General features: G+C 61.0%; 1 protein-coding gene across 4 annotated transcripts; it reads left to right on the top strand.

The window, feature by feature from the left end:
* The first annotated feature begins 290 nt into the window (after positions 1–290).
* CARD10 (caspase recruitment domain family member 10) lies at positions 291–26,738 on the top strand. 4 transcript variants are annotated; one of them, XM_070253962.1, is made up of 21 exons: positions 291–410; positions 1,885–2,136; positions 2,980–3,117; positions 4,614–4,939; positions 8,772–8,963; positions 9,872–10,027; positions 10,598–10,723; positions 11,839–12,030; positions 13,055–13,189; positions 13,481–13,596; positions 14,427–14,455; positions 14,855–14,978; positions 20,428–20,587; positions 21,026–21,137; positions 21,605–21,848; positions 22,026–22,095; positions 23,093–23,207; positions 24,559–24,717; positions 24,811–24,926; positions 25,375–25,487; positions 25,709–26,738. In XM_070253962.1, the coding sequence occupies exons 2-21, from the start codon at positions 1,902–1,904 to the stop codon at positions 25,944–25,946; spliced, it is 3,096 nt and encodes a 1,031-aa protein (XP_070110063.1). In that variant the 5' UTR covers positions 291–410; positions 1,885–1,901; the 3' UTR covers positions 25,947–26,738. The 4 variants fall into 4 exon arrangements, with proteins under 4 accessions (XP_070110063.1, XP_023487625.1, XP_023487623.1 ...); XM_023631857.2 differs by having other exon boundaries at positions 25,372–25,487; XM_023631855.2 differs by lacking the exon at positions 291–410 and adding an exon at positions 1,477–1,710 and having other exon boundaries at positions 25,372–25,487.
* Positions 26,739–26,966: the final 228 nt, after the last annotated feature.

Below are 26,966 nucleotides of genomic sequence, written 5' to 3'. Positions count from 1 at the left end.
GCCTCTCCTTCCTCCTCTGTGCATTGAGGAATTTGCACTGGAAGTCAGTACTTCCAAAGCATTTCCCCTGGACATGAACAGGTGATCCCCGAAACAGAAACAAACAAAAAATGACAAAAACTTCTGTGGTTCTTCAAGCTTGGTAAATGACACCAGGACATACAAAGTGAAACTGATTTCTTTACTGCAGGGCTTTTCAGAGCTTCTGTTTGTTGCAACTTTATCTCTTTGGATAAGTGACACAAATACACGTGGCATTTAATTCGGGTGGCATTGAAGGAGTTTGGGGAGTCCACAGCTCTGTCCTCGCCAGCTCTGCCCCCGCCAATCCTCACTCTTGGAGGGCACTCACTGCTGCATGGAGAGTTGGTGTCCCCTGTGCCAGCAGATGCGGGTTTAGACTTCACTGTGTGAGTGACCACCAGGTTCCCAAGGCCGGAGGGGGAGGGGGAGGCGGAGGGGCATTTCTAGACGTCCTTGACTTTGACCACAGAACCACTCCAAGGTTTTCTGGGTCCAGCATCTGGAGGAACACCCTTTGGGAAACCTGGGGTCCCCGGAGCCCACGTCCTCCTCTGAGACTTTGTGTAGGACGGGAGTTAGCAGTGGCGCCCTGAGCATTCCCATGCCGTCTCTGAGATGGCCGCTGTGACTGCTGTGCTTCGCTGCCCACTCAGGGGCTGCCCTGGAGCTTGAGGGAAGGTGTCAGAGCTGGCAGTCTGTTTGGGGACACTGAGGCCACAGAGGACAAGCACTTGCCCAGGTCAGAGCAGGTGAGAGGCCTGGGTGGGATTAGGGTCCCAGGTTCCCAGGCAGTGCTCCCACACTAAGGGCCCCAGCGGCCCCACAGCTGAGCAGGCCATGGAGCGCGTCCACCTGGGAGAGCTCTGGGGAGGGGCCTGAGGGAGTTCCCTGAAGCTGAGCCCGCGCCCCGCACCTCGTGGCCATTTCCTGGGAGATGGAGAAGATAGCATTGCGACCCGCTGTGTGGCTCGTGCGCAGGGTTGGTGTGATGTGTAGGTTATGTGGACGTGCGTGCTGTGGGAGCTCTGTATGAGTATGCTGGGTGTTGGTGTGGGCCAGGTGGCGTGACGCTGTGTGCTGGTGTGACGCGTGCACCGTGGGGTGGGACACTGTGTGCTGGGGTGACGCTGTGTGCTGGGGTGACGTGCGCGCCCTGGGATGTGACGCTGTGTGCAGGTGTGACGTGTGCACCCGGGGTGTGACACCGTGTCCTGGTGTGACGCCGTGTGCTGGGGTGACATGCGCCCAGAGGCCGCGCCGCGAGTGCCTGGGCCCTCGCGCGGGGGCGTGCCGTGGGCGTGGGAGCCGCCGCCGCGTGTCAGGGGCAGGTGTGCCGCGGCGCCGAGGGTCTGAGCGCGCGCGTCCCGGCCCCGCCCCCGGAGGTCGGGCAGGTGTGGGCGGGCCGCCCGACCCCGCCGCGCCGGCCGGGAGAGCCGGCGGGAAACAGGAAGCGGGCGGAGGCGCGCGGCCGGACGGCCGGGAGGCAGGGCGTGCGGGCGGACGTGCGGGTGCTGGCCGGCCGGACGCTCGGCCCGGCCGGGGCGGCGATGTGGGGAGGCCCGGGCAGTCCGGGGGGCCGCGGGGACGAGGGCGGGGCCGGGGGCGCCGCGGACACCGCCCCCCTGCGCCGCCGGAGCCGCCGCCCGAGCGCGGACCCGGGAGCCCGAGGCGGCTGCGGCGTGCGGGGTGAGTCCCGGGGGCGCGGGCGCTGCACGCCCACCGGGCCGACGGGGCGCGGGGTGGGGGTGGCTCCGGCGACGACGGGCGGCCGGTCCTGCGGGCGACGCCCCGAGGCGGGATCGGCCGGCGCAGCCCGCCCCGGGGCGCCCCTGCTGAGCCCCGCGCGCCTCTGGCCCGCAGACCCCGGGGACGCGGCCATGCCGGGCGGGGCCGAGGCGGAGGAGGCCGAGGAGGAGGCCGGGGCCGGCTCGGGGTCCGAGGCGGAGGAGGACGCGCTGTGGGAGCGGATCGAGGGCGTCCGGCACCGGCTGACGCGCGCGCTCAACCCGGCCAAGCTCACGCCGTACCTGCGCCAGTGCCGGGTCATCGACGAGCAGGACGAGGAGGAGGTGCTGAGCACCTATCGCTTCCCGTGCCGCGTCAACCGCACCGGTGAGCCGCGGGCGGGCCCCCGCCTTCCCTGGGGCCTTGGCCGGGCCGCCCGTGTCCCCGAGCGCCGCGCTCGGAGCCCTGGAGCCGAGGGCAGGGCCGTGGTCCCCCGGGCCTCGGTCTCCTCATCGGTCGAGTCGGGTGCTTGGATGCGCCCACCATCCTGACTCCTCCTGAGCCGCCATCACGGCCCGGCGGGTCCCCAGTGCCCACACCGCCTCTGGGTTTTGTCTGTTTAGGGGTTTCCTCTCACTTCTGGGCCCGCGTTAGAGCAGGGGCTGCGGGTGCAGGCTGGGCGTGGGACCTCTGGGTCACAGCCCGTGGACTTGGCATCTTTCCTGTGCCCTTTGCTCTCTTGGGTTCGCTCTACCCCTTCCCTCTGTGTGCCACACACTCCTTGGAGAGTCAGTTTTCAAGTGCTCAAGACCCGTGTCAGCTTTATGAGGGTCCCCACTCCCACAGGGTGTGCCTTTGAACCAGAGCTGGCAAAGCGATGAGGGTCTCATGGTGGAATTTCCAGCGCTGGCCAATGGGAGAAACAGTTTACTTTTCATTTGAGGGTGGGGGTCTTCTCTGTGCCACTGGAAAGGCTGCGTTTGCTGGCCCTGCATCTGTGGGGGGCTGGGGGGGGGGTGAAGTCAGAAGGTTGAGGAGCTGCTGAAGCGCAGGGGCCGTGCCTGGGTCTGGCTCTCCTGCTGATGTGTTGAGATAGGCCCCTGTGTGTGTCACAGGCTCAAAAATCTGGGGAAGGTGGCCCTGGAGCAGGAGTGGGGAGGGGGAGGAAGTGGCCGGGCACTGGGGGAGGCCTCCCCGTGACCCCCCGGGCACCCCTCTGCCGCTCCGCAGGGCGTCTGATGGACATCTTGCGCTGCCGCGGCAAGAGGGGCTACGAGGCCTTCCTGGAGGCCCTGGAGTTCTACTACCCAGAGCACTTCACGCTGCTCACGGGCCGAGAGCCTGCCCAGCGCTGCTCCATGATCCTCGGTGAGTGTGACCACCGGGCGTGCCCGCGCCTCGGACGCCATTGCAGGGCTTCCTTACCCGGCCCCATCATGGGGGCACTCCCATCATCCCTGCTGAACAGGTGGGGACACTGAGGCACCAGGAGAACTGAAGCCGTGTGCCCAAGGCCCCGCAGCAGGCTGAGTGTGGGCCTAGGGTGCTAAGCCGGTTAGTCTGAATTCAGAGCCCACACACTTCCCATGGCTCCTTCCCCCTGGAATTGTTTTCAGACGTGTGTGTGTCAGACGGTCGTGGGTTTCCAGTTTCTTGTGTGAAAAATTCAAATGCTCCAAATAACTCCAGAATAAAAACAAAAGATCTTTTACTTCTTCCTTCAGCTCTGTTCTACTGGTAACAGTTTGGCAAGTCTCCTGTTTTTTGTTTTTTATATGCGCGTGTGCACACGCACACACACACAGGAATCATCCTACGTGTGTCGTTTTGTATTTCAGTTTTTTTCCGAACAGCTGATTTTAGCGTTTCTTCCACATCTGTTACACTTGTTTTAAATGACGACGTAGTGTTCGTTAGTGATGTGCCCTAAGTCATTTTACCATTCCCCTCCTGATGGACATCGAGGTTGTTTCCAGTTTTGCAACATTACCAATGATGCGGGGAACATCTTTCTCTGTGCATCTTTGTGCAAATGTGTGTCTCAGGAGCAGAAGTTCTGAGAACTAAGAAGAGTCTGTGTATTTTAAATGTTAAATCAACGTACATCCCACCAGCAGTCTGTGAGTGCACATTTTGCTGTCCCCTCATGCATCCTGGGGATCATTTAAAAATCGTTTTTGCCAGTCGGATATGTCAAAAGTAGTATGTTACTGTTTTAAGTTCATACTTCATTGAGAGATGTAGTACGCAGCTTGCTAGCTGGTACACCTTGGGCAAATGAGTTGACCTTTCTGTACCGAAGTTTTTCCGTCTTTAAAATGGGTGCAAGAATAGTACCTACCTTAAATGTTGTCATGAAGACTAAATAAATTAATATATGTGTCTAGCCCAAAGAATAAAGTCAAATATTAGTGGCTACTATTAGTATTGTTATTGCTGGTGAGTTGGAGCATATTTTCCTGTGTTTATCAGTCATTTTTGTTTTGGGACTTGCCTATTCATAGTTTTTGCCCATATTTTTATTTGGTGGTTTGACTTTTATTATTGATTTGTAGTAGCTCTTTCTATATTGTGGCTCTGAATCCTTTGTTATATTTTCTCCTGCTTTGTTGCTTGCTTTTAACTTGGTTACATCTTTCATTGTTCAGAAATTTAGACATTTTTATATGGATTTGTCCAACTTTTCTCTTATAGCTTCTAGATTTTGTGCCTTGTTTAGGAAGACCTTTCCTACCCTCAAATTATAAAAGTATATTCTAGGATTTCCTTCTGATGTTTTTATGTTTTGGGTTTTACTGCACAGTCTGCTGTCCCCCTGGATTTTATTTTCCCTACCTGGCTTTTCTCTCCCCTGTTCCCGGCAGATGAGGAGGGGCCCGAGGGCCTGACTCAGTTCCTGATGACAGAGGTGCGGCGGCTGCGCGAGGCTCGCAAGAGCCAGCTGCAGCGGGAGCAGCAGCTGCAGGCTCGGGGCCGGGTGCTAGAGGAGGAGCGAGCAGGACTGGAGCAGCGGCTGCGGGAGCAGCAACAGGCGCAGGAGCGCTGCCAGCGGCTGCGGGAGGACTGGGAGGCAGGCAGCCTGGAGCTGCTGCGGCTCAAGGATGAGAACTACATGATCGCCATGCGCCTGGCACAGCTCAGTGAGGAGAAGAACTCGGCCGTGCTGCGCAGCCGTGACTTGCAGCTGGCGGTAGGGCCTGGGGAGATGGGCTGGGGCAACCTTTGCAAAAAGTGATGGTAATACGGTAACCAGCGCATATCCCAGAGCCACTACTACTGGCCGTTGGACCATGGGCAAGTCCTTCACCTCCCTGGGCCTCCGTTTTCTCATCTGTAGTATGGGGATGTTGATAGCACTTATTTCATCAAGTTGTGACTGTGCTGTTCAACTGGGGGTAATTTCGCCCCCTAGAAACACTTGGCCGTGTCTGGAAATGTTTTTGGTTGTCCCAAAGAGGAGTGTGCTATTGGGATGTAGTGGGCGGAGGCCAGGGATGCTGTTGAGCATCCTGCAGCTCACAGGACAGCCCCACAACCAAGAATGGTCCAGCCCAAGATGTCAGTAAGTGCTGAGGTGGAAAATCCTTGGGTTACGAGGATTCTGGGAGTTGAATACATGCACAGTGCCTGGCACGGGGTTAGTGCTCAAAACCTGTATCGTCGTTAGCCTTTGGTGTTGATATTATTGTTATGAAGTGCTACTGTGTGCCACGCTAAGTCGCCAGGCGCCAGGTTCTCATTTTGAAATGCAGACTCTGAGGCTTAGATCGTAAAGGCACGCACTCAAGGTCACAAAGCCGGGAAGCGGCACAGCCTGGACTTGAACCAGGTCCGCCTGGTGCCGGCACTGGCCTCCACCCTGTGACGCTGTTCTGCCTGCTCGGGTCCACGGGGAGTCTCACCCACCCCTCTCCAGCAGCGAGTGAGGCCGCGCCTCCTACAGGCCCAGGAGCCCAACCACATTTTCTTGGTTTCTTAGTGGGACCTAGCTTGGGGGTAAAGCTGCTGTTTTCCTGCCTCAGGGAGTTGTCTCAAGGATTTAACGGGGCTCTCGGTGCACAGTGGGCCTTCTCTGGCAATACTTCATGAGGTTCCATGGGGGGTTCTGACCGTGGGATTGGACCCCCGCGGCCCCATGAGCCTCAGCCATGGCTGTGGGCTTGCAGGCTGTGGCAGGTGCCCATGGACGATGGGTGGCAGGTGTGAGGCCGTGGATGTGGGTACGCTGCTGTGCTGCAGCCTGTAGCTGTGCATGCTGGCGGGTTGTAATTGGGGAAATGAGTCCTGATTAGGGGCAGTGAGGCCACGGGTTGGAGGGCCCAGGCTCCCGGGCCGGCTTGAGGGTGCAGGAGGCTGATGTGCGCGTGTGTGTGACCTGAGGCTGTCGTTCGAGGGCCTGTGTGGTGTTTGGCCTGCAGTGGGGCTGTCTGAGGCCCGCAGACTGGCTGCAGGTTGAGCAAAGGGTGGCACGGACAAGGCTTTCTTCTCTGTGCCTTTGTTTCCTCATCCTCCTCGCAGCGGGAGGTCCCGGATGAGGATGACAGAACAATATGGCACCTCCTGTGCGCGGGCACTTCCTCAGAGCTTGCCACGTACCATCTCCTTTAATTTTCTAGCAGCTCCGTTGGGACAGGGGCGGGGGCACTGTCATTGTCCCCATTTATGGAAGAGGGATCAGAGGCACAGAGATATGGGTTAGAGCACTTTCATAGGGTCCCAAGATCGAGAATTTCTGGTCTCGCTCTTGGCACTGGTGGTGGGGGGGCTTGCAGGCAGGGGTCCCCCATCTTCACCCACGTCCTCTTTTTCTGAAATGGACATGGGACTTACTGTGAGGTTTTCTTGAAAGAGAGGGTCCTGCTGCCCAGAGAGGACAGCCGCCGGCCCAGGGGTGTGGCTGGCAGGGCTTGTCACACCTTTGGGTTGCATGTGATGGTGAGTTGGGTTGGATGTGTGCATGTGACTGGTGGGCTGTCCTGCGTGTGTGTGGCCGTCTGGGGTCCCTTGGGGTGGGCTTGGGGGATGAAGGAGAGGCGATGGAGGTGTCTCTGTGTGCCCACAGATAAGCCGCAGGTGCACATGGTTTGACCACCTAGGGGTAGAGTGATCTGCCGCTAGGCAGAGAGTGGCTGCTTTCCCCCAGTTTAGGGGGTAGAGAGTGAGGGGGGACATTTAATTAATAGATAAGATTTTCTTTGAATGTGACTACCGTGGGGCCAGCCCGGTGGCCAAGTGGTTAAGTTCAGGTGCTCTGCTTCAGTGGCCAAGGGTTTCATCAGTTTGGATCCTGGGCACGGACATGGCACCGCTCATCAGGCCATGCTGAGGTGGCATCCCACATGCCACAACTAGAAGGACGCACAACTAAAATACACAACTATGTACTGGGGGGATTTGGGGAGAAGAAGAAGAAGAAGAAGAAGAAGAAAAAGAAAATTGGCAACAGATGTTAGCTCAGGTGCCAATCTAAAAAAAAAGGAAAACAAAATGTGGCTACCGTAAATTTACCTTAACTCATTGGAGCTTTTCTGCCACAAAATTAACAAAGATGTTGCAGATGGAAGTGAGAGCGGCTGACGGTGCCTGGCTTGGCAGCGTGGGTCCCCTCCCCCTGTGGACAGGTGTGTGGTGGCTGCGATTTAATCCTGTGTTTTGTAAGGTGCAAATTTAATGAGCTGTTATTTCTAAGCAACATAAACTTAAGGAACGAACGCTGTAATTTTGTGCTAAGTGAGTTCGTACACCAGGATTAAACGCATCCGTATTTCCTGGCGTTCAGCGGAGACTCCCAGGTGGCCTGTCCCCTGAGCTCATCGGGGAGCCTGCTGGCCGCGGGTCCGGGACGGGGCCGTATGTGGGGCTGCGGTTTGCCGGGGAGAGTGACCACACTGGCCCTTGTAACGAGCTGTCTTTCTTTGGCGGTTCACAAAGCGTGTTTTGTGAGGGGAAAGGAATGTGCGAGTCATGAATTTCTTTCTGAGTTCTTTGCGGAGGAGGAGTGGGCTGTTAATTCCAGTGCAGCTGCCTGACCCAGCCTCCAGACCCGTGTGCGTGTGCGTGTGCATGTGTGTGTGTTGTCATGCTAGACTCTGAGGGCTGGGGGCTGCAGGTCGTTGTCCAAGAGAGGCCAGGGCACTCCAGGGGCACCAGGCATTAGCGTGCCTGAGTGTGGCCCCAGAGGTCATTGTGTCCTTTCCCAACTATGACTTCATTTTGTGGCCTGCCACCTGCTGCTACTCTTGTCACTGTCTGGCCACCTCAGACCCCACATGAATTTGGAAAATGACTCTGGCTGAGTGCATTCATAATCCAGCAGACTGGCCGGGTAGATCTACTCTCAGCCCCGCGGCCACCACCCGGCTGCCCGCCCACACCCCCGGGCCAGCTTATGGCTGCACACACCGAACTGGTGACAGGCAGGGGTTCTGGGGTTCTGTTTAAAGCTGTGGAGACAGCCACTGTCACAGCCCAGCAGCTCTGCCGCCAGCCTCTGACGGTTTAAAGGGCCCTGCCCACTGTCTTGTTTGGTGCTTGCAGTGACTTTGGGAGGTGGGGGGTGGGGGAGGGCCTTGGCTGGGTCCATTTTACTGACAAGGAGATCGAGGCACAGAGAGGGGCAGTGACTTGCCCACAGCCACGCTGAGTGGAGGCAGACCTGGGCCCAGACCCTGGCTCCAGTGTTCTGGGTGCAGCCCTGCTTCTCCTCTGCCACGCTGTCCCTGGGCCGCCCTGCCTGTGCTCGCTGTCGGCGTTGTGGGACGGACGACCGTGCTGAGATATAGCACACCCACCCCCAAGTCCTGGGAGCCGGTTCCCCTGGGAGGCTGGCTTGGCTTTGCTGCCCCTCTTCCTTCCTCATCCTATTTGCCCAGCCTGTCCCTTCTTCATAGACGAGTCCGGGCAGGACCCCTGCTCAGGCCCCTCTGGGGACCGAGGAGGCACCCAGGAGTGAGGGAGCAGGGCCTCTCCCGGTTGCCTGGCTGGTGGTCCCTCCCCTGGCTGACCTGTGTCTTGGGCCCCAGGTGGATCAGCTGAAGCTCAAGGTGAGCCAGCTGGAGGAAGAGTGCTCCCTGCTGCGAAGGGCGAGGGGGCCGCTCCCTGGGGCCGAGGAGAAGGAGAAGGAGCCGGACAGTGCCGACCTCGTGTCTGAGCTGCGCGCCGAGAACCAGCGGCTGACAGCGTCGCTGCAGGAGCTGCAGGAGGGCCTCCAGCAGGTGCGAGGGGCAGCGCTGTGGGGTGGGGGGCCCTCCTGCTGCTCACCTGCCCTCCTGAGGCCTGGACAGTGAGGGTTCTAGAATCCAGGATCTGAGATCTGGAGGGAATCCTGGCCAGCCTCCTGTCTCAAGCTCTGAGCGGAGGGCCCTTAGTGCTCGGCTCTCCCTGGGTGTTTAGTCGGGGGTGGGTGGGTGGCCCCAGGAGGCCTCTGAACTCCCTGGAAATGTGCACCTGGCTTTGGTGTGAGCGTTTTTTTTGGAGAGAGGGCCCCCGGCTTCCCTCGGATTTGTAGAGGAGTCTGTGACCCTGGGAAGGCCCTGGGTGGCCCTGGGGCTTGCGCAGTGCCCTGTGGCAGGTCCACGCCGCCTGGCCCCTGCTCCACACAGGAAGTGGGGGATGGGAGCCAGGGCTCTGGTGTATTTCATAGGGTTGCTGGTGCCTGGCTGGGGTATGGGTTGGGGGCTGGATCTCAGGCCTCTGGTCGACCTGCCTGGGCCAGCCTCAGCCCCTGTGATGACCCTTTGTCAGAGGGGCAGGAACAGGCCTTGGAAATAGCACCCGTCTGTTGCCCTGGGCGGTGGGTGGAGTTCTGAGCGGGAGAGAGTGGCCTGGCTCTTGCTTTAAGAGTAAGACCCTGGCTGAGCTTGTCAGAGCATGCCCTCATCCCTTACCTCACTTGCACCCCAGATGCTCCCTGGAGGGCGGGCCGGGCTGGCAGGGCCACACCCACTCCAAATACTGGGAAACCCAGGTCCAGAGAGGTCATGGCCCTCTGCCATGGTGGCAGAGCTAGTGGGGTGGGTCTGTGGGCTGTGTATCCCCCCTTCGCCTCCCCCCCCACCTGCAACACACACTCACGGAAGGCCCTGGGCTGGAGGCTGAGGCAGACCTGCACTCTGGCTCCCAGGAGGCTGGCCGGCCGGGGGCCCCAGGCTCAGAGCGCATCCTCCTGGACATCCTGGAGCATGACTGGCGGGAGGCGCAGGACAGCAGGCAGGAGCTGTGCCAGAAGCTGCATGCTGTGCAGGGGGAGCTTCAGTGGGCCGAGGAGCTGCGGGACAAGGTAACGTCCTCCGTGCACCCCCGTCCTCCCCCTGCCTGGCCCCCACCCTCCTCCTTGCTAACAGCCCGGCTCCTGGGGAGGGCAGGGTGGTGGACATCACTGGTGTATTTCCCTGACCTTTCCTGAAGGTGCCGTGCTAAGAGCTGTGCATTCATGCGTTCTCAAATATTTACTGAGATGCATCAGCCAACAAAACAAAGGCCCCTGCTCCTGTGGAGGGTAAATTCTAGCAGGGGAGACAGCCAGTGAGCCACGCACCTAATTCTAGGTCACTCCCTTCATGCAGCAGAAGGAAGAGGCAGAGCAGGGGGAGCGGGCACGTTACAGTTTAAACGGGGAGGCCACGGTTGGCCGGGAGGGTGTCATCATTGTTGTCCCCATTTTACAGATTAGGAAGCTGAGACCCAGTGAGGTGAAGTCCGTGGCCCAGGCCACGCAGCTGGGGAGGTGGGCACTTGTTACTGGGGCTCAGGCTTCTCTCCCTGGACCTGCTGGGCACCTGCTGGTTAGCTTCCCTGTCCCCAGCCCCGGGGTCTGACCTGGGCACCTGCTGCCCCACCCCGCCCGCAGTACCTGCAGGAGGTGGAGGACCTGCGGCTGAAACACCGCACGCTGCAGAAGGACTGCGACCTGTACAAGCACCGCATGGCCACCGTCCTGGCCCAGCTGGAGGAGATCGAGAAGGAGCGGGACCAGGTGAGCCCAGCCCGCTGCGTGCGCAGCCCTGGTCCGGCCACGGGTTCTGGTCCAGGGCAGGTGAGGGGAAGTGGATGGGAACAGTAGAAAAAGACTTTAAGGGGAATGATCGGTTTAGGATGGGGCAATAGGCCGGGAGAGACACAGACACAGGACCGTGATTGCTCGAGAGGCACCAGCCTCGCCCCCTGAACACAACTGCCCCACCGCAGCTCCTGGGACGGCTGCGAAAGTTGGTCCTGGCCCCACATTTCTGAATTCCTTGTTCTCTCCATGTCAAGGACAAGGTCTGCACAGGGGAGGTGCTTGCAAATATTTGCTGATGAAGACATTCTCGAAAGGTCTGCCTCCCAGGCCCTGGGTACCACGGCCCCCACCTCCTGAGGCCATGGGGTGCGCTGAGGACCCCAGGCCAGTTCCTCCAGGCCCCCGGCCCTCCTGTGTGAGGAGATATGAATCCTGCTAGAGGAGCTGAAGTCTACACGTTAGCGTGGGCCTCAGGATCCCCCGGTGGGCTCGGTGAAAACATAGATGGGATGCTCCATCTCCAGGTGTTCTGATTCAGGTGGTCTGAGGTGGGCCCAGGAATCCGTGCTTCACCCGGCTGCTCCCAGCCCCTGGGCCTCTGGCCCCAGCTCTTTCTGAGGCATTGGGTGGCAGGTCCCGGCCACAGGCCCGGGTCTCAGGGACCCTGGTATTCCTTATAGGAAAGTGCTCTGTGTGCAGTGGGCTGGGTTTTGAATCCAGGCTCCTCCAGTTAACGCAGATGCTGTGAATAAAGCCCCCGGCACACAGTAGGTCTCCCAGAAGAGATTTAAGTTGCTCTCGGGAAATGGTAAGAGCGTGGACTCTGCAGCTCGATCGCCTAGCTTGAAGGCTTTGTGGCTTGGGTTTCCGTGTCTGTAAAATGAGAGGAATGAGAATCTCTAGCTTGGAGAGGTAGTGTGAAGGTTAACGAGCTGATACTTAGCGCACGGCTCGGCACACAGGAAGTACTTACTGAATGTCACTTGCTGTTCCTGTGGCCACCCCGTCTGAGAGTCGGAGGCCAGAACAGTGGGGCCAGCGTGGCTCCTTCAGTGCTGGCCCCAGCCGCCGCCCTGCCCCTCCCCCAGGCCATCCAGAGCCGCGACCGCATCCAGCTGCAGTACTCACAGAGCCTCATCGAGAAGGACCAGTACCGCAAGCAGGTGCGGGGCCTGGAGGCCGAGCGCGACGAGCTGCTGACCACGCTCACCAGCCTGGAAGGCGCCAAGGCCCTGCTGGAGGCACAGCTGCAGCGGGTCCAGGGCGGCCCCTGCCTCAAGGTGAGCGGGGTCCAGAGCCCAAGGGTCCTGGTGGGGACTCTGGGGTTGTGGCGGGAGTGGGAGCCTTTGGTTGGGGCAGGTGTGGGTTGGCGCATCAGGGAGCAGGACGGGAGGGGTGGGTCTCTGAGTTTCTGGGGTGGCTCCTGCGGCACTAGAGATGGTTTGAAGCCTGTCTTTGCCTGCACTTGGAGAAGCCTGGCTGCCTGAGGGCCTGCGAGCAACTTGGAATGCAAAACATGGGCCCTGAAGTCCTTCAGAGACCAGCCAGTCCTATTCCGTCATTGAACAGGGCCCAGAGAGGATCAGAGGCTTGCCCAAGGTCACACAGCCAGCCAGCACTGGAGCTGGGCCCCCAGACCCCTTGTAAAGCAGATGCTGGTCCTTGGACCTCTGCCTTTTCCTGTCTTGGGTTTGCTTGAAGATGATCAGTAGGCCAGGTGTTTAATGCCTGGAGGAATAGAGGGGGAAGCATGAATCTGTGATTTCTCACTTTTTAAAACTCTCAGTGGCTTTTTTGCTTTTAGGTAAAGACAAAGCCCCTTACCATGCCCTGGAGGCCCTGCAGGGTGGGCCTCTCCCTCCCTCTAGCCTGATTCTCTGGGTCTCAGCCTTTTAATTCTTGGGATGTGTCACAGTCCTGCCTCAGGGCCTTTGCACATACTGTTCTAGCTGCCTAGACCATCCTCCCTAACTTTATCTACTTAACACCTACTTATCCTTGAGTTCTTAAGTTCAAACCACACTTTCTCTGGCAAGCACTCAGATGCCCCCAGGCTGGGTGTGGCCTCTGAGTGGTGGCTGCCTTGGATACATTCCTTCTCTGCTGTCTTGGCAGCTGGGGTTTATTTCCTTCATCTGCTTGTTTACAGTTTGTCCCCTCTGCTAGGCTGTGAGCTCCATGAGGGCAGGGCTCCAGCTCCGTCCTTCCCCACTGTGTCCCTGTTCCTGGCACACGTTCAGTAAATGGCCGAGGCTGGCCCCAGCCCAGCACCGCTGACCCCCGCCCACCCGCTTCCTCTCCCAGGCCTGTGCCTCCTCCCATTCCCTGTGCTCCAACCTCAGCAGCACCTGGAGCCTGAGCGAGTTCCCCTCCCCCCTGGGAGGTCCAGAAGCAGCCGGGGAGGCGGCTGTCACAGCGGGATCTGAGCCCTACACCTCGGTAAGACGCCTGCCCCACCCCGAATATAGGGTGGAGGGACACCATCTCACGTGTGAGGAAACTGAGGCCCAGGAAGGCCAAGGGCCTTATTTAAGCTCATCCAGAGCCAGCTCGGTGCTGGGCCCCGGCCTGGGTTCCAGGAGCCCAGGGGAGACACCCACCCACTGCAAGCATGCAGAGCCCACTCCTCCGCTCTGGACCCTAGTTCTGTCTGTGAAATGGGCACAGACTAGGGGTGTCAAGTTGTGGGAAGGTAGAGTGGGGGTGACCAGGCCCCGTTGTGCGTTGCAGGAGGAGGCCACAGACAGCGAGAAGGAGATCAACCGGCTCTCCATCCTGCCCTTCCCCCCCAGCGCCGGCTCCATCCTCCGCAGGCAGCGCGAGGAGGACCCCGCTCCTCCTAAGAGGTAAGGGGCAGCAGCCCAGGGAGGTGGCGCTGCCATTTCCCAAAACAGCCACCTCCCAGAATCCCTAATGTCAGATCAGGTCCAGCTGTCACCTCTCTTGACTGCCCCCAGATCGCAGGAGCTCTGGAAACCCAGGTCCCTGGAGTCATCGGTGTGACCGAGGTCAGGGGTTAAGATGAGGCCAAAAGGCAGTGGGCTCAGCCCCCATGAGCACCCTGGCGGGAGAGTCACAAAGATCCTGAATGCAGGGGAAAGCCAGCATGGTTCAGTACTGGGGGACGCAGGGAATGCTCCAAGGGGTCAGGAACCTTAGGCAAGAAAGCCAGCCCAGCTTCGGGCATCAGCAGCAAATGGCAGCTAGAAAAACCAAGCCATATCCGGTGGTGGCAAGACTAAGAGCAAGGGATGTCCCGCCTCCTGGTGTACGTCTCCTGGCACCGGCTTGATCGGATGAGTGAATCCTCTGTGACTGGGGCGTGTGATGAGGAGGTCACAGTCTAGTGTGGGAGGCAGACCTGGGAGCCACGAATGACAAAGGTGGAAAGTAGGGGCGAGCGGTCAGGGGAGACTTCCAGGAGGAGGTGGCGTTGAAGGACAGGCCAGGGCATTCTAGGTGGAGGGACATGGTGGGGGTCGGGATGTTAGCTTCTTGCCCTGTGAGTTTAGGGGAGCTGGGTGGCACGCATGCCCTGTGCCTGGGACCTCCGCCTTGGGTCTGGCCTGCGTGTGCTCGGGGGCTGTGGGACCTTTCGGTGGCTGGGACAGGAGGTGGGGATGGGGCAGTGTGCCCACTGCATCTCAGCGCTGCCCCGTCCCGCCCTCTCCGCCAGGTCCTTCAGCAGCATGTCGGACATCACAGGTAATGGCCCTTGGGGACTGTGGGGAGGGGTCGTCTGGCGGGTGGCTTTTCAGCCCAGTTGAGGCCTGTGCTGTCTGCTCTGCCCTTGGCCTGCGTCCCCTCCCTGAGGCCCACCGTCCCCTGGCCGAGGTGGGGGGCTCAGCTCGGGGGGCCCTGGGGGACTGTTCACGCCTCGCGCTGAGCCCAGCCGGTCCTCTCTCCGGTTCCTGGCTCTGCTGTTGGGGCCCCTCCTCCATTCTGGCCCACCTTCCACCCTCTTCCAGGAAACTGAAGGGTCACCCTGGTAGGCTCTGGGCCCTGGGCCATCCCTGGGGTGGTGGGGCTCTGCTCCTTCTCATGGACCCCAGGCCTCCCTTGTTTCTCAGCCCAGCACCCCTCAACCCCACTCCTCCTCCCCAGGGAGCGTGACGCTTAAGCCCTGGTCCCCCGGCCTCTCCTCGTCCTCCTCCTCCGACAGTGTGTGGCCCTTGGGAAAGCCCGACGGCCTCCTGGCCAGAGGCTGTGGCCTGGATCTCCTCAACAGGTACGGAGCTGCCTGGGGGTGAGGGAGCTGTGGGGCTGGGCGCTGGATTCCTGGAGGGCGCGCAAGGGCGAGGTGGCAGGGCGTAGCTGCTAAGCCTTCGCTGTATGCATCTGTCAGAATAGGGAGAGTTTTAGACCCAGGCCGGCCTTGGATTCAAATCCTGTCACCACCGCTTATCGTCTGGGTGACTTGGGCTGCTCACTTCACCTCTTTGGGCTCATTTCCTCATCGGCTAAAGGGGAACAGTGATCTCTTCTGTGTGTGGGTGTTTTTGAGGTTAGGACTTGTGTCAGTAAAGCGCCCAGCTTTGCCAGGCGCTTAGTAGGTGCTTAGTACCTGAACCGGTTACTTGCACTGACATCCTGCTCGCCCGTCCCCCCCGGCTCCGAGCCCCCAGCAGGACTGAGTGGCCCAGCAAAGCTCTGTGCAGTGGGTGGGGTGAGGCCGCCGCCGGAGCCCCTGCAGCTGGGCTGGCCTCACGCCCGGGACAGGAGTCACGAAACACCCTGGCTCAGAGCGCAGGGCGGGCGCTGTGCTCTCAGTGCTCGTCCGTGAGGGGCCTCCCTGCTCAGGCCTGCCCACGATCTCAGGAGGGCGGGTGGAGGAGGAGGCCGTGCTGAGGACTCAGCCTTTGACCTCAGCCGTGGAGAGCGAGCAGGTGGGGAGGGCAGCTGGGTGCCTGCACGAGGAGAGAGCAGAGGCTGTCCAGGGTGGCCCGGGTTTGGCGGTGTCTGGAACTTGAGGGGGGGAGGCTGGGCTGAGTCAGAGCCGGCTTTGTGAGTCAGCTGGGAGAGGGTGGACTTTGGTGTGTGCCCCCTGGAAAGCCTGGGAGGGGTGAGCTCTTACTAAATGCAAGGCCAGCTGCTGGCTGCCTTACAGCAGTCCCTCTGTCCTGGGAGTTTATTCTGTGTGTCCTGGAAGGTAGGCGTCATTATTATCACCCGTGTTTTATAGAAGAGGAAACCGAAGCTCAGATAGGTTAAGCGACTTGCCCGAGGTCACACAGCTGGGAAGTGCCAAGGCCAAGGTCCACAGCGACTTGGTCAGATTTGGGTGTTTGGAACCTGTGTAGGAAGCTCTGAATGTTCGAGCTGGAAGGTGGGGGTGCTGGATACAGCGGACAGGTCACATGAGAAATCAGGACAGGGCAGGACCAGGGGCCTCCTGCCTGCTGGAAGCAGCTTGGCCAGGCCGCGTCCAGGCCCCTGCCCCCACCCTCACCCCCGGCAGCGGGCCCAGTGCGACATTGTTTCTCCCCGTGCAGGACGTGCTTCTGGGGGAAGGGACGGAGGTGCCTCCCTTCCTGCCCGCCTCGGCCCTTCCTCCCTTCCTCCAGCTCCGGCCGGCAGCAGGGGTCCTGGCTGCTGTCCAGGGGGCGCAGGAGGTTCTGGCCCAGCCCCTGCCAGGCCCCATGATCACATGGGGCCACCTCTGCTGCCCATGCCGTTCCTGGAAAGGAGGGAGACCGGGGAAGAACACAGATTGGGGTGGGAGCAGGGGTGGTGGACTAGGAAAGAGGGGGACGGACAGGCAAAGGGAGGAGAGGTGCTGGGGGTAACATGACAGCACAGTGGAGCAGAATAGATTGGGGGCTGGCTGAAAGCCCGGCTCTGTCACTTTCTCCTGTGGGGCCTCAGGCAAGTCAATGTCCCAGTGCCTCAGTTTCCTGCTCTGTAAAATGGGGTCACAAAAGTTCTTGTCCCCAAGCATCATTGTGGGGGTTCCGGTATTCCTATTGGAGAGCTCAGAACAGTGTCTGGCTCACAGTGATGGTGATGTCAACTCTCAGCTCTTATTATTGTTGCTGTTGCTGCTTAATTCTCAGAGTAGCCCTGGGAGGCTGGGAGTTTTGGCTCCGTTATGCAGACGAGGAACACGAGGCTCAGGGAGAGTCAGGGAGTCGAGGCTGCGTGGTGGTGGAGTTGGGGATTCCGCTGTGCCTTCCTTCCGTCTCAGCTGCTTTTCACTGCACGCTCGTGTTGAGTCCTTGCTACATGCTGGGTACTTCCAGTTCTCTGGTCTCCCCTGCCCTTCTTTTTTTTTTTTTGAGAAAGATTAGCCCTGAGCGAACTGCTGCCAATCCTCCTCTTTTTGCTGAGGAAGAATGGCCCTGAGCTAACATCCATGCCCATCTTCCTCTACTTTCTATGTGGGACGCCTGCCACAGCATGGCTTGCCAAGCGGTGTCATGTCCACACCCGGGATCCGAACTGGCAAACCCTGGGCCGCTGAAGTGGAATGTGTGAACTTAACTGCTGCGCCACTGGGCCGGCCCCTACCTTGCCCTTCTTGGCGCTAGGCCTTTGGGGCAGGGCAGAGGATGATGGACAGTGGGCATGCTGGGGCAGGCCAAAGGATGGGCAGACAGATGGACAGGGAGGAGACAGTGAGGAAGAGCCCCAGAGTGCAAGTGGGGCACTGAGTGGGAAGTGTGGGGGGGCACTGGGAGAATATCGCAGTGCTGTCTCCCTGGCTGGGGGGGGGGGGCCCTCCCCGCCCGCACTTGTCATGTAGATGCCCAATCGCTTGTACTTCCGCTGTCCTTGCACAGAGAGGGTCTGAATAGGTCACTGCCTGCCTCCGCCACCCACGGCTATGCAACCCTTGTCAAGTTACAACTTCCCATGTCTCAGTTTCCCTCTTCTCTAACATGGGGGGAATGACAGATGCCTCCCATAGGGCTGTGGGGAGGATCAAGTGAGGCAATCTCAGCCTCATAGGCCCCTGACCTGGAACAGAGCAGTCACACGGCCTAGAGATCATCCCAGAGTGCCTGAGGTGGGCCCACTCATCCAGGCCACTGGGCCATCACTGCTCAGAGCTGGCAGAGCAACGGACAGGCCCTGTTCCCCGCTGTGACCTGACCTCCAGACCTGACACTGGGGGAGGGGCTGGGAGCCTTCACCTGATGGGCGGGACCCCGTCCGTCCCACCGCCCACAGGCAGGGTTGGGGTCCATCCCTGTGGATGGAGATTGTGTTGATGGAGAGCCGGGAGGCCCGGGAGGTTGGAGCAGGCACCATCTGCCCCCGCCATGTTCCTCTCTCGTCCCCCACCCGCTTGTCTGCCGAGGCCTGGGGCTGAGAGGGACCTGGTCTGGACCCTGCCCTCAGCGAGTCCCCAGGTGGACTCTGAAAAGTGTTGAGAGCAGGTAGCCCAGGGTGGTGGGGGCTCAGAGAAGTCACTTGGTCCCTGTGGGAGGTGGGCAAGGGCGTCCTGAAGGAGGGGATGCCTAGCTGGGTCTCAGGGAGCAGCGGAAGTTGACAAGAAGGGCCTGAAAACCTGGGGTGGCCAAGATATTGTCCTGACCCTGGAGTTGCAGGGAGGGGAGGGGCGTGCTGAGGTAGAGGGTGGTGAGCAGGTGGGTCATGGAGGGCCCAGGTGCGGGCTGCTCGCTGGGCCCTCGACTGGAGAAGCTGTGATGGCCAGTTGTCTGTGTGTTCGTAACAGGTGGGAAGACTGGGGCCACAGAGAGGTGACTTGCTCTGAGTCACACCTGGTGACAGGGAATGTCTGGATTTTATTGAGCACTTGGTTTCGCCGGGCACTGTTGTAAGAGCATTCTCTGTTTAACTCATCGAGTTGCACAACCAGGTAGCAGACGCACACGGGGCTGCTGAGGATGGGAGGGCCGTCCTCCGTAAGCAGCCGGCCATCTGGCCCTCTGGGCCACATTCCTCCAACTCTGCTGACTGCAGCCCACGGAGAGAGAAGCCCAGAAACCCAGGACACGGGCCTGAGACAAAAGGATCACGACGATCGCTGGGCTTCCCTGGAGGGAGGCAGCCTTACGTTTTCTACTCTATTCCATTAAAACACGGACTTTCACAGCCCCCTGGGGACAGGCCTGTGGCTGGAAGCCCCCGGAGCCCGCTGGTGTCCACTTCTACCTGCATTACCTTTACGTCCGTCTGACCCTCGCACCCACAGTGGGAGACGGGTGCCATCCTTGTCCTTGCTTTATGGACGTGGTGACAGACTCCAGCAGCCAGCTCACTCGCCTAAGTCTAGGGCGTAGTTGGCGCTGGGGTTTGGAGCTGGCCCGGGTTGCTGCAGCCATACGGCCATTGGGCAGCATAGCCAGGCCCGGCCTCAGGCCTCCCAACTTGGCCCAGGCCTTTCCACGTCACCTTGATGCAGCCAGGACGGTCCCGGGGGTGAAGGGGCCTGTGAAGGCAGCACTGATGCCTCCAGCACCCAGGGCCCGCAGTCCCTCGGGCCCGGCTCTCGGTTTTGACTGAGAGGGCAGGAGCAGAGACGGGCCCCTGGGCTCCAAGTTCCCCCTCCGCCTGGGTGTGGATTCAGCTAAGGTCGTTGCAGCCTTGCCCGCCCTAGGCTGGCAGCAGGGGGCAGTGTGGCTGTGTGTGCTGCAGCTGCGAGGGTGGGTAGGGAGGCGGGTGGCCGCCCAGGCTCTACCTGGGTCCCCTCTCCAGCTGGGGCACACCTGCTAACTTGTGTCTCCCCTTCCCTAACACCACGGCCAGGGAGGGGGTGATGGGAGAGAAGTGCGGTCAGTTGTCTCTGCCTGGCCACAGGGCCCACCTGTTCTCATCCAGGGACAGGCAAAGCCCTGCCATCATGGGGATCTTGGTGACTCTTTGTCTTAACTGTCAGTGGTTCCTACTGCCCACGAGAGGAAGGCCACACGCCTTCATTCCGTGCCCTCCACGTGGCCTCCAGCTTGCCTTTTCTGGGAGCTGTTTCCCAGGATGTTAAATCAGTTAATCAGGGTGAGGAGCTTAGCATGGTGTCTGGCACATAGGAAGCCCCCAGGGAGTGTTTGCTGTTAGTTATTATTGCCGTTATTAAATTCTCCCACACATCCTGTATTCTGCCCTTCACACCTGTGCCCGTGCAGCCCTTCAGCCTGGAACGGCATCTCCTCTCTGTCCCCCACGGGCTTCTGTTCTTCCCCACGGTGTAGCCCAGCTGGGCTTCCTCCGGGGAGCCGCTGCCCTTGGGCTCCCACTGCCGGCTGTAACTGCCTGTGATGTGTGCTGTGTTCTACTGGCGACCTCCCTCCCTAGCCTGTGAGCACAACAAGCCTGTCTTAGTCATCTGCTCTGTGCCAGACACTGTGTTTGGTGCTAGGGATCCAGAGGTGAACACCAGAGAAGGCTGGTTCCGAGGGTGCTCTTTGCGGTAGGACACAAAAGGGAAGATGCAAATGCACGGCAAGGTGCAGACGCGCTCCTGCAGGAAGTCCACCTCACCCACCCGCGCAAGGGTCTGGGGGAGAGAGGTGGCTTTTGACCTGAGCTTTGCAGGATGAGCAGAATTTGCCAGGCAGAGAAGAGGCAGAAACGCATTCCAGGCGGCAGGCACAGCAGGTGCAACGGCCCGGGGTGGGAGTCATGGCATCTTCGGGGGAATCGCTGTGGTTCTTCAAGAATGTCGGACTGAATCAAAACTGACTCAACTGATTCCCATCTCCCGTCTCTCTTGTCAGGTCTCTGGCTATCCGAGTGTCTGGCCGGAGCCCCCCCGGGGGGCCGGAGCCCCAGGACAAGGGCCCAGATGGCCTGTCCTTCTTTGGGGACAGCTGGTCCGGGGCCGTGGTGCGGAGGGTGCTCTCTGGGCCCGGGTCGGCCCGGGGGGAATCAAGAGAGGTGAGGACCCGCCCCTCTGAGCTGGAGGTGGAGTCAGTGCTTCAGGCGGGGCGGGGCACCCTCGGATTGGTGGGTCTGGGTGACTGGGCGGGGCTTCTGGGGATTGGCCGGGGCAGAAGCGGGTTCCGCGATTGAGCAATCGCTGGTGGTCCTGCCTTAGCCAGCGTTAAATGAAACCGGATCGGGCGTAGGCTGGGATGTGGGGCAGACTGCCAGCACCTGGACGGATCCCGCCCTTGACCATGGGAGAGACCAGGACGAGCCAGGCTGGGTGGGAGTCTTGTGGGGCGGAGGCAGGGTCTGACCAGGCAGCCCCCTGTGAGGTGCGGGCATCTGAATATGGGCCGTGGTCACCTCCCGACCCGGTCTTCGTCCAGCCCCAGGGCTGCTGCCCTGGGTAGCTCACTTCTGTCCCTCCCTCTTTGGGTTTTCTCCCAGCCAAGGGCAGAGGCTGCTGGTCTGGAGCGGGCAGGCCTGGAGGGTGAGGCCCAGCAGGGCACCTTGCCCTGGAACCAGGTGTCCACGCTCCCCTTCCTGATGGACGTCAAGGGTAAGTCTGCCCTGGGGTGAGGACTGGGAACTCACAAGTGCTAGGAGGTCAGAGCTGAGGGCCCGAGAGAGGGCTCACCCAGCCCATGGTGCAGGTGGGACAACTGAGGCCCCAGAGGGAGACGCTCTGTCTCCAGCCTTCTGGCAGTGCCCTCGCTCCCACGCTGCTGCTGTCTCCTTGCTGGTCATCTGTTCTTGTGCCCTTCCTCTGTCCTGTCCTCAGGACGCAGCTTACTTACTCCTTTCACTAAAGGAGTACTCAATAGGAGTCCCGGGTCTGTCCCTAGGGGTCTCAGTGGCCGGGAGCAAGTCCCTACCCTCTCTGGGCCTCAGGCTCTCACATTGAGAGGGGGCAGGTGGGTCCTGGCGGCTCAGCCTTGGGGGTCCGTGTCTCTGGCTTCTCCGAGGCTGATCCGTGACTTCATCCTCCTCTTGCTTCCCTGCCGCCCCTGCCCTGTCCATGCCCAGCCTGCCAGTCCTTCCATGAGGCCCTGGATGCCTGGGTGAAGGGGCTGGGTGCCGAGCCTTTCTACATTCGAGCCAACCTCTGCCTGCCTGAGCGGGCCGACCCCCACGCCCTGTGCGTGAAGGCCCAGGAGATCCTGCGGCTGGTGGACCCGGCTTACAAGCGGCGGCAGGAATGGTTCTGCACGCGGGTCGACCCCCTCACGCTGCGGGACCTGGACCGGGGCACTGTGCCCAATTATCAGAGGTGACGCAGAGCCAGCAGCCTGGGGACGGGGTCCCCCTGGGAGCCGGGACTGGGATGGGGGATTCTCCCCCTCCTCCTGCAGTCCCTCACCATCCTCCAGGACAGGATAGGGGGCTGGAGGAGAGGAGGTGAGGGGCTCCCTTTCTTCCTACAAACGTGTGACATGCTCCCCCACAGGGCCCAGCAGCTCCTGGAAGTTCAGGAGAAGTGTCTGCCCTCCAGCCGGCACCGGGGGTCCCGCAGTAATGTAAGCAGGGCCGGGTGGGCAGGGCGAGGGCCTGAGGGGAGGGGTGCCGAGGGTGCGGTCCACAAGGGAGAGGGCAGGCTCCATGCCCTGGTGGAGGAGAGGAGGGAGCCTCCAGGCCGCTCCTTCACCTAGTCTTGGTGGGTTGTCTACCGTGTGCCCAGCAAACAGAACAGCAGGGCTCACTGTGCGGGGTATCGGAGAGGATTTGCTGAGATAGATGCGCCACATATGTGGTAAGCACATCAAAGCGACAGCCATGTCCCCTTTGCCGGTCCCTGGATAAGGTCTGGGCTGGGCTGGGAGGTCGTCCCCACTGTGCACATGGGCATAGCGAGGCTCAGAGGCTGCGGCAGAGAGAGGGTTGAGGGCGTGGCCTCTAGCCGGGCTTCCGGGATTGGAATCCCAGCTCTGCTGCTCATCAGCCGAGTGACCTTGGACAGCTGCCTGACCCTCGCTCGAGGCTCTGTGTCCTTGTCTGTGAAATGGGGGAGTTACGTTGCCTGCCTCCTGGGCAGTGGACTGTGTCAGTGCGTTTGTGCATGCCCGGGGCCTTGTTTGTGTTTGTCACGTGGTGGGCATCCGATACCTGTGAGCTGTGGGTGTCATGGCTGCTGTTATTTATCTTCCTACCTGAGGTCACATTGCTAACTCATTGGAAGAGACCCCGGAGTTTGTCTCTTATGTGACATTAGGCTCCTCTGGTCTCTGGGCCTCGGTTTCCCCATCTGTAAAGTGGGGGTGGACCTGAGGTTCCTCTGCCTCTGCCTCTGCCAGGTTTGCTCCCTGGGCCCGTAGAGATGGTTGCCCTTGCCTGCCTGGGGGGCTGCGCCCGGCCCTGGGGGGCAGGAGGAGGCCTGGGGGGGAGGGGGCTCTTGTGCTGACCCAGAGCCCCCAGACAGCAGTGGCAGTGGGGCCCCCTCCACCCAGGGTCCCACTCACTCTCCCCTCCCCCCGAGGGTGGGATGAGCTGGGCCCTCAGCTGCCCCTCCCCCCCCAGCTGAAGAAGCGCGCCCTGGACCAGCTGCGGCTGGTGAAGCCCAAGCACGCGGGGAGTCCTGCGGGGAGTCCTGCGGCCGACTCGCCGGAGCAGCTGCTGCTGGAGCCCTGCGCAGGTGAGGCCGGGTGCGAAGGTGTGACCTGTGCTGCTCGCCGAGTCAGGAGTGTGCACGTCCGGGTGGCCTTTGGCCTGGAAGGGCCTGTTGTGAGGACTGCAGGGGGCCGGGGCGCATCCGGGGGCCTGAGAGAGGAGGCTCCCCTGGTGGGAGATGAGCCACAGGGTCAGGGGAGCGGGTGGAGGAGGCGCAGGTGCGCGAATGCGATTGTGGGTCTGTAGGAGCTTGGGTGTGCACCGGCAGGGGCCTGTTCTTGTCTGGCAGAGCGTGTCTAGCTGTGCTTGTCATGCGTGTGGGCAGCAGGTGCCATGAGGACCCCAGAGGGGGTCCTGGAGGCAGCAGGGTGAGGCCTCGGCCAGGTCAGGGAGGAGGGGCTGGGGGAGCCCAGATACGGGGGTAGCAATGCTGAGGGGCCACGGGGGGCGGGGAGGGTGGTTAGGGAAGGCTTTCTGGAAGGGAGGTTGTTTGAACTGGGGTGTTCAAGGATGAAGAGGAGTTTGTTCCAGGCAGAAGGCACAGCTTGTGCAAAGGCACAGAGACGTGGCTGTACGTGGTGTGCTTGGAGGACAGTGAGTACAGCAAGTGGGTATCGAGCGCAAGCTCTGTCATGCGTTGTGCTCGGTCCAGGAGACACAGGGGTCCCGCCCTCTTGGAGCTTACTGCCTAGCAGGGGGCAGGAAGCAGATGCATGCCGATGAGAGAATCATACCTGTGAGCATAGTTACAAAGGGTGACGTGTCATGGAAGAGGACTGGGTGCCCGGGGCCCTGCCTGTCTGGGGCTCAGGGAAGGTGAGACCAGGGCTGTGAAGGGAGAGTGAGAGTTAACTGGGCCCAGAGGTGCAGGGGTGGGGCTGTGGCCTCCCCAAGGCGTGCAAAGTCCCTGTGATTGGAGGCAATTGGTCTGTGAGGCAGGAGTAGAGTCTGTGATGGGGCACGTGGCTCGCCGCCTCCCTAGGCTCTGGCGGGGCTAGGTCACCCACGTGGAGGATGTGGCCTTTTTCATGAGAGCCGTGGAAAGTCACTGGTGCGTTGAAAGCAGGGGGTTACAGGATCTGATTTAGTTTGAAAGCCTCTCTTTGGCTGCTGAGTGGAGAATGGCCTGTAGGGGGCAACGGTGAGGCAGAGGGTCTAGGAGGAGCCTACTGCAATGGTCCCAGCGAAGGAGGGGGCAGCTCTACTGTGTGTGTGCACCCGCAGGTGGAGGAGGAGCATTGATAGGACTTAGGAAGGGAATAAAGGTGGGGGGCTTGGGAGGGGGTGCTGGGGTTTTGAGTATCCAGGAGAGAGGAGCTGGGGCCCGGCCTGCACCCTCATCTCTTCCAAACCCACCCCCCCTCCCCCCACCACAGAGCCCGAGCGGAGCCTCAAACCCTACAGCCTGGTGCGGCCGCTGCTGGTGTCCGCCCTGCGGCCGGTGGTGCTCTTGCCCGAGTGCCTGGCGCCCCGGCTCATCCGCAACCTGCTAGACCTGCCCAGCTCCCGGCTGGACTTCCAAGTGTGCCCAGCGGGTGAGCCTGCACGCTCGGGGGCAGGGACGGGGTGGCACCCCCCCGGGGAAGCCAGGCCCCCAACCTTCATCCCTGCCTCTCCCTGCTCTGCAGAAAGCCTCTCTGGGGAGGAACAGTGCACGTCCTCTGCGCCTGGAGCCCCCAAGGCCCGGCCTGCGCCCCCCGGGCTGGGCAACAGGATCCGTGCCATCCAGGAGTCTGTCGGGAAGGTAGGTGCGGGGCGGGGGGCTGCCCTCTGGGCCTTAGAGCCGCAGTCTGTGCAGGCCTGTGCTGCTCACTTGCAGTGACTGGTCGGCTCCCTTCCCTGGGACATGGGTGGGCCGGGCAGTCACCTGCACGTGGGTAACCCCTGATACATCTCACCTGTTTGTCCTTGTCCTCAAACTCACCACTGCCCTGGGAGCTGGCTGGGGGCTGCAGGGGTGGGCGGGGGGTGGTTCGCCCCATCCCACAGGTGGGCAGACCAAGGTCCAGAGGCGGGAAGTGACTTGTTTCCCAAGGTCTCCCGCCTTCCCTTCCTGTTCCTTCCTCACTGCCAAGGTCCCCTGGATGGGGAAGCAGGACCCCGTAGGGGGCTGTGCTGTGGGGCCCGGTCAGGGGTCAGGGAGCTTAGTGTCTCTGGGCTGGGCGTAAAATGTGGCCTTGAACCCCGAGAAGAAGCACTGTCTGTTGGAGCTGGGCGTGCGGGGTGTGCGGGAGCTGGTTCAGAACGACATCTACCCCATTGTCATCCACGTGGAGGTGACTGAGAAGAATGTGCGGGAAGTCAGGTGAGGCGGGCTGGGGGCTGGGGGCTGGGGGACCCGGGGCTCCTCCTCTCTGCGCCTGTCCCTGTCCTCTCTCTCCTCCGTCTCACTATTTGCCATCTGTCTCGTTTTGTCTCCCCATCCATCCTCTCTCTTGGACTCTCATGTCTTAATCTGTCCCTGTCTGTCCCTCTGTCCATCTTCATCCCTGCCGTGACCGCTGCCCCCCGCTCTTCTCTCGGCAGGGGGCTGCTGGGCCGGCCCGGCTGGCGGGACTCGGAGCTGCTTCGGCAGTGCCGGGGCTCCGAGCAGGCGCTCTGGGGGCTGCCCTGCTCCTGGGTGCAGGTGCCCGCGCACGCCTGGGGCCACTCGGAGGAGCTAGCCAAGGTGGTGCGCGGCCGCATCCTGCAGGAGCAGGCCCGCCTCGTGTGGGTGGAGCACGGCAGTGGCAGAGGCGGCAGCAGCAGCAGCAGCGAGGCCTGAGGCCCCCGATGCCCGTGGCTTCCTCACGCACTTCAGAAGCTGCCCGCGGGGCCCTCGTGTCTTCACTGGAGCCAGATCCTCCCCATCCTGAGCCTTCCTGAGGCCCTTGGACTCTCGGATGGGGCCCTCGGCTCGCGTTCTCTCCCCAAGTGAGCCAGCGGGCGCCCTGGGCCAGAGCGTCCCTCACCGTCCTTGCTGCTCTGGGCCCTCCCGTGTGCCCCTGTGTCTCCGTGTTCCCCCTCGGGGGTCTCACGCGTGTGTCTGTGTCCTCTCCCTCATTGCTCGCCCGGAGCATTTGAGTTCTCAGCCCCATGCACAGGTTTGCACACCCAAGTTCTCACGGGTCAGGCCCACATTCTGTCCCCACCGCGGGGCACGTGAGTTTCCCAGGTTCTCAGCCTGCTCTGCTTTCAGGAGCCCCGAGCCCGTCACGCGTGACTCCTGCCGTCCAGCTCCCGTTTCCTGTGTGTACCTCCACACGTGGGCCTTGTGGCTTCCCTGGTCCACTGTCCCCTGTGCCCTTCGTGTCTTTCAGTCACGCATGTCCATGGTTGTCTCCTGTGTAAATGTCATGCCCCCACCCCGTGACACTTGGGCACTCACACGCGTGTGTTCCCCGTGAACACACCCAGGACCGTGTTCTCACAGCACCCGTGCCCTGCCCTGCCCACCCTCAGAGGGACAGGTGGGGGCCGGCTGCTCCGTCACCAGAATGTACGGCTCGTGGATGTTCATGGGCCTTTTTCACTGAGAAGCTGCACATTATGGAACATTAAAGAGCTTGTGAGAGAAGCTGGTGGCCTTTTGCTTGCCTGCATCCCTGGCCTCGGTCCCTACTCCCCCCCCGCCCCACTTGTCCCCACTCCCAGCTCAGCCTGATGCTACCTTTCAGGTCCCCACTCGCCCGTTGGGAGGGTCGGATTTCACTCCTGACTCATCCCAGAGCCGCCAGCCATCTGTGCTGGCGTCACCTTACCCGCCCCCCGAGTGACCGGAGGAGGGCCTCATGGATGCCCCCCC

The sequence above is a fragment of the Equus caballus genome, chromosome 28 (assembly GCF_041296265.1).
Source record: "Equus caballus isolate H_3958 breed thoroughbred chromosome 28, TB-T2T, whole genome shotgun sequence".
Taxonomy (NCBI): domain Eukaryota; kingdom Metazoa; phylum Chordata; class Mammalia; order Perissodactyla; family Equidae; genus Equus; species Equus caballus.
Note: the sequence above shows the minus strand (reverse complement) of the source record. Positions and strands in the feature narration are given on the sequence as shown.

Coding starts and splice junctions, on each gene's coding strand:
- CARD10 (XM_023631855.2), top strand. CDS start 1,572: ATGTGGGGAGGCCCGGGCAGTCCGGGGGGCCGCGGGGACGAGGGCGGG. Junction 12,031..13,054: donor AGGGCGGCCCCTGCCTCAAG/GTGAGCGGGGTC, acceptor TTCCTCTCCCAG/GCCTGTGCCTCCTCCCATTC. Junction 22,096..23,092: donor ACCGGGGGTCCCGCAGTAAT/GTAAGCAGGGCC, acceptor CTCCCCCCCCAG/CTGAAGAAGCGCGCCCTGGA.